A 6263-nucleotide genomic window follows, 5' to 3' on the forward strand; every position below is an offset into this window, starting at 1 on the left:
GTATTGCTAAAAGATGAAGAGGTCCCCAATGTGACCAACAACCCATTGCCGGCCCACAATAACGGGCCAGTTATTGGGATGATTTGTGAAGATAAAGAGTTTGCCCCAGCCCTGAAAGCCATCATTGCCATAGCCGATGTGGAAAAGAAGCCAAAGGCTACCACAAAGCAAGGAAAGGGGGAGAAGAAGAGTAACTCCTCTCCTCGAAGTGAAGAAAAGACTGTGGAAAGCAAAACAGGGGCAATACCCCCTAAAGATGCCATTCTTTATGTTCCCCGAGCTCACAGGAAAGAAAAATTGGCGTTGCGTCCTCCTAAAAGATTTGAGCTAAACAAGGGACCTAAGATATATGTGCCTAAAGGGGCCTATGTGATACGGGGGCCAGTAATTTCACCAAGGCTGAATGAGCCCGTGGTTATTGGCCGCGCACTGCAGAAGCCCATGACAGACCCTACTGCTATCCCATGGAATTACAACGAGGCGGTAGTACCTTACAAGGGAAAAAGGTCCTAGGAGAAGCAAATGAAACTAACCCAGCTGAGGAATACCTCAATCTAGAGGAAGTGAACAATGCCAAGCAGAAGCCAGTTAGTGCTGAAGAAGCAGAGGAATTCTTCCATAAAATGAAAAATGCGGACTATGAGGTAATAGACCAACTCCGAAAGTCTCCTTCACAGGTCTCACTCCTGTCTCTACTGGTCAGCGTAACCGAGTATCATAAAGTGTTGATAAAAACCCTCAATGAAGCTTATGTTTCGATTGAAACCACTATTGAACAACTGGAGAGGATGGAGGAAAGGTTCTTCGCAGTCAATGAGATTTCCTTTAGCAAGAATGATTTGCCCCCGGAAGGGGCCGCCCACAACAAAGCCCTCCATTTGACAGTTAAGTGTGAGGGGTACTATATGAAGAGAGTCATGCTGGATGGCAGATCCGGAGTTGATATCCGCCCTCTCTCAACTTTGCAAAGAATGGAGATTGGGACTGAGAGAATCAGGCCTAACAATGTCTGTGTGCGTGCCTTTGATGGCATCAAGAGAGACACAATAAGTGAGATCTATTTGATTTTGACTATTGGTCCTGTGGATTTCGAGGTGACCTTTTAGGTCATAGACATAGACACTTATTATAATTTCCTCTTGGAAAGGCCTTGGATTCACGCGGCAGGGACCGTACCTTCCACTCTCCACCAGATGGTGAAATTTGAATATGAAGATCAGGAGATTGTAGTCCAAAAAGAGGACGAGCAGTCAATTTAACGGGACCCGTCAGTCCCATGTCTCAAAGCTAGGGAAGGTAGCGAACATATAGTCTATCAAGCTTTTGAGGTTGTGGTCGCAGATCAATGTGAGGAGGGAAGCTCGTGTCCTTAGCCTTTTCTGTCAAATGCGTCCATCATGGTCGCTACTGAAATGATCAAGCATGGTTATAAGCTTGGGAAGGGACTCGGGGCATTATTGTAACGTATCACAGAACATATCACTTTACCTGCCAGCGAGAAGTTCTTCAGTGTGGGTTTTCACGCCACAGAAACTGATGTGACATGGGCCAATGAACGAAAGAGCAATGGTTGGGTTTTACCTTGGCCGGTTCCGCATCTCTACAAAACATTCATCAGGCCCAAATACAACAAAGAAGAAGAAGATGAGGCCTTCAAGGCCGAGGAAATTGAGGACACATGTGGAGCCATGAGGCATATGGTGTATGAAACCCACATGGTCCAACTGGGAGAAGTCTCGATCACCGTTGAGGTGCTGTATATGGGGCCCAATGCCAAGTTGCAAAACTAGAAGACTACTCCGTTCCCAATCAGGCGGGAATACCGGTAGTCTAGTCTTGCCACTTTTTCTACATCACGAGTTATTCCAGTGTACAACTCGGATGTTTCTTTTAGTTTACTGTCTTTAAATTCCGATGTAAACCCTGTTATCTTCAAAATTCAATGAAATGAAATCAATATTTCATCGTTCATGAATCTCTCTTTATTCTTTCTGATTTTTGTTACTTTTTCTTATTTCTTCTTTCAGTTCTAATAATGCGTCTTTAAAATACATGACATGCTTGCGGACTTCATACCCAGATCCAAACATGCTATCTAATTGTGAAATAATGAATCAAGAACCGGAATATGATGAAGAAGAGGCTTTTAGGGAAATAAACCGAGAATGGGAATAATTCGAGAATAAACCTAAGCCAAACTTAAATGAAACCGAGCCGGTTAATTTGGGTATTTCTGAAGAGGTCCAAGAAACCATGATAAGCATTCACACGGATGAAAGAACCAGAGATGCATTGATCCAACTTTTGTTCGAATTCAAAGATGTGTTTGCATGGTCCTACGATGATATGACAGGATTAAGTGTCGATTTAGTGGTCCACAAGGTGCCGACTTACCCCGATTATCCCTGTATCCAACAAAAGTAGAGGAAGTTCAAAACTAATATCAGTGACAAGATCAAAGAAGAAGTCACCAAATAGTTACAAGTGGGGGTTGATCCGAGTGGTCCGATACACGACGTCATTAGCTAATGTGGTTCCTGTGCCAAAGAAAGATGGGAAAACTCAAGTGTATGTTGACTATCGAGATCTGAACAAAGCAAGTCCCAAAGACAACTTCCCTTTGCCGAACATCCACATCCTTGTTAACAATTATGCCAAACATGAGATACAATATTTAGTGGATTGTTATGCTGGATATCATCAGGTCTTGATGGATGAAGAAGATTCAGAAAAGACAGCCTTCACCGCACCCTAGGGCACCTATTGTTACAGGGTCATGCTTTTTGGTTTGAAGAACGCTGGGGCAACTTTTATGAGGGTCATGACTGCCATCTTTCACGACATGATGCACCAAGAAATCGAGGTGTATGTGGATGATGTGATCATCAAATCTAGAACACAGGATGACCATGTTCGGGACTTGAGAAAGTTCTTTGAGCGGTTGTGTAAGTATGATTTGAAACTAATTTCGGCTAAATGTGCATTTGGGGTTCCGTCTGGCAAACTCTTGGGATTTATAGTCAGTCAGAGGGGCATTGAACTAGACCCAACAAAGATAAAGTCTATTTGGGATTTGCCTCCTCTAAGAACCAAGAAAGAGGTTATGAGCCTGCTGGGAAGGTTGAACTACATCAGCCGGTTCATTGCTTAGTTAACATCCACATCTGAGCCCATATTCAAGCTGTTGAAGAAAGATGTAGCGATTAAATGGATAGATGAGTGTCAAGAAGCTTTTCACAAAATCAAAGAATATCTGTCGAACCCGCCAGTCTTGGTCCCACCCGAACCGGGGAGGCCTTTGTATTTGTATCTGACAGACTTGGAGAATTCCTTCAGTTGTGTCCTTGGGCAACACGATGTGATCGGGAGGAAAGAGTAGGCAATCTACTATTTGAGTAAAAAGTTCACAAGTTATGAAGCCAAATATACCTTGTTGGAAAGGACTTGCTGCGCCTTAACTTGGGTCGCTCAGAAGCTTATGCATTATCACCAGGCTGGATCCTTTAAAGTACATATTCCAGAAGCTGATGCCCACTTGGAGTTTAGAAAAATGGCAAATCCTGCTCACTGAATTTGACATAGTCTACGTCACCCGCACGACAATAAAAGCCTAGACTTTAGCAGATCACCTAGCTGAAAACCCTATTGATGATGAATATTAGCCCTTGAGTACTTACTTCCCGGACGAGGAAGTGAATTCAGTTGAGGTAACATCAGAAGACTCTAATGCTTGGAAAATGTTTTTCAATGGAGTTGTGAATGCAAAAGTTGTCGGAATTGGGGCAATTTTATTCTCACCCACTGGTCAACACTATCTAGCCACAACTTGGCTTTAGTTTTTCTGCACAAACAACACTGCTGAGTATGAAGCCTACATTATGGGTATGAATATGGCGATCGACCAAGATGTGGAAGAATTGATAATCATGGGAGATTCAGATCTGATCATCCGACAAGCTAAGGGAGAATGGGAAACTCGGGACGTCAATCTTATTCATACAGGCAACATGTGGAAGATCTTAGCAAGCGGTTCAAGTCAGTCGAGTTCAGGTACATTCCTCGTTTTCACAATGAATTAGTCGATGCACTCGCCATTTTGGCCTCAATGTTGCCATTTCCAGGCAATGTCCATATTAACCCGTTGGAAATCCAAATACGAGAAAGGCATGGTTACTACAATACGGTTGAGGTGGAACCAAATGTTCAACCATGGTATCATTATATCAAGAGATTTCTGAAAACAAAAAAATATCCTGAGCAAGCCAATGGAGACCAAAAGAGAACCATTAGAAGGCTTGCCAGCGGTTTCTTCTTGAGCGGCAAGGTCTTGTACAAAAGGACTCCAGATCTCAACTTGTTAAGATGTGTGGATGCCGAAGGGGCAGGAAAAATCATACATGAAGTGCACATAGGAGTGTGTGGACCTCACATGAATGGATACATCCTGGCAAAGAAGATCCTTCGAGCAAGCTATTACTGGATGACTATGGAAAAAAATTACTTCAGTTTTGTCTAGAAATGTCATCAATGTCAGGTGCACGGTGACCTGATTCATGCACCGCCTACAGAACTGCATCCTATGTCAGCACCGTGGCTGTTCATTACTTGGGGTATAGATGTCATTGGACCAATCGAGCCAAAAGCTTCAAATGGGCATAGATTCATATTGGTTGCCATAGACTACTTTACAAAATAGGTTGAAGCAGTCACCCTCAAAGTCGTCACTAAGAAAGTAGTGGTGGAATTCGTGCATTCCAATATCATTTGCCGTTTTGGTATTTCTACGACCATCATTACAGACAACGCCGCGAACTTGAATAGTCATTTGATGAGGGAGATATGCAAACGATTCAAGATCACGTATCGGAACTCTACCCCTTATCGTCCTAAAGCTAATGGTGTCATTGGAACAGCTAACAAGAACATCAAGAAGATTCTTAGGAAGATGATCCAAAGTTCCAGGCAATGACATGAAAAGTTTCCGTTTGCATTGTTGGGATATCGCACAACTGTGCGCACATCAGTCAAAGCAACCCCATATCTATTGGTTTATAGCACTGAAGCCGTGATACCCGCAGAAGTTGAAATACTTTCTCTTCGGATCATTGTGGAAGCTGAGATTGAGGACAACGAGTGGGTCAAAACTCATTTGGATCAGTTAACCCTGATTGATGAAAATCGAATGGCCGCAGTCTGCCAAGGGTAGTTGTATTAACAAAGAATGGCCTGTGCCTACAACAATAAAGTGCGACCTATGAACTTTGAAGTGGGGAAACTCCTTTTGAGGCGTATTCTCCCTCACCACCAGGAAGCAAAAGGAAAGTTCGCTCCTAACTGGAAGGGCCCATACATTATCAGAAAATTATTGCCAATAGGGGCATTGTACCTGGGAGACCTTGAAGGAAATGACCCTGAAACAGCTGTAAATGCATACGCAATCAAAAGGTATTATGTTTAATCTTTCTGCAGCACCGATACTAGCCAATTGGGATGACGAAGGCTTTTATTCTCGCTACCCCGAACACTTCAACCCTTTTGCTAACCCTTTGATCCGGTTACCCTTCTTTGATTACCCTCTTTGGAACCTGAAAACGTTTGTAAAAAAAATCAACCAAATCAAAACCAAAACAAAGTTTCCTGAACTACGTTCGACTTGATTCCGAAAGGATACATAGGCAGCCTCTCTCTAGGGTTTAGTCATGACAAAACAAAAATCCAAATTCCCCCAAAAGTAAAACTTGGGCAAATGTTGTAATGGTTAGACGATGATCCCGCCTGAATGGTTCCAAAGTTGTAATTCGATCTAAATTCCTTTTACCCCAAACCCTGTTCAAGTCCTTCCGATCAATCAATGAGAATGTTCAAGAAAGGAGAATGCAGCTATATGGATCTGATGCAATCAAGATGTGAGAAATAAAATTAGAGAGTCTTATTGGTGAAAACCCACACGGGCACCGTAAGGCGATGGTGAGCAAAGAAATTGAAATGAGAGTCTTGTTAGTGAAAACTCGCAAAGAACACTATAAGGCAATGGTGAGAAGAGAAATGAGAGAGGTCAATTGGCGAAAACCTGCAAAGGGCGCTACTGACCGAAAAGACGAAATTCCCTACAACCATCGGCATTGATAAAGTCCTGGCAAAGTCTCTCGGTTTTAAGACACAAGTTAGGTTGGGTTTATGAGAAATTGGACGGTCGCGCCAATCAGGTATCCAGTCCATGAAGCATGTCATGTTTATTGAAGTCTGTATGCACTCCAGATAAG

General features: G+C 42.9%; 1 protein-coding gene across 1 annotated transcript; it reads left to right on the forward strand.

Annotated features, from left to right (window-relative positions):
* The first annotated feature begins 3967 nt into the window (after window positions 1-3967).
* LOC138889552 (uncharacterized) lies at window positions 3968-4696 on the forward strand. The gene is made up of 2 exons (XM_070172876.1): window positions 3968-4447; window positions 4535-4696. Exons 1-2 carry the CDS (start codon window positions 3968-3970, stop codon window positions 4694-4696), a joined length of 642 nt encoding a protein of 213 aa, XP_070028977.1.
* The last annotated feature ends 1567 nt before the right edge of the window (window positions 4697-6263 follow it).

This window comes from Nicotiana sylvestris, chromosome 4, assembly GCF_000393655.2.
Source record: "Nicotiana sylvestris chromosome 4, ASM39365v2, whole genome shotgun sequence".
In the NCBI taxonomy this organism is placed as follows: Eukaryota; Viridiplantae; Streptophyta; class Magnoliopsida; order Solanales; family Solanaceae; genus Nicotiana; species Nicotiana sylvestris.

Bases quoted from the DNA above. Each gene is read 5' to 3' on its own strand.
- LOC138889552 (XM_070172876.1), top strand. From the start codon at position 3,968: ATGGGAAACTCGGGACGTCAATCTTATTCATACAGGCAACATGTGGAA. The intron at 4,448-4,534 runs GCAAAGAAGATC...CATCAATGTCAG, and splicing joins ACATGAATGGATACATCCTG to GTGCACGGTGACCTGATTCA.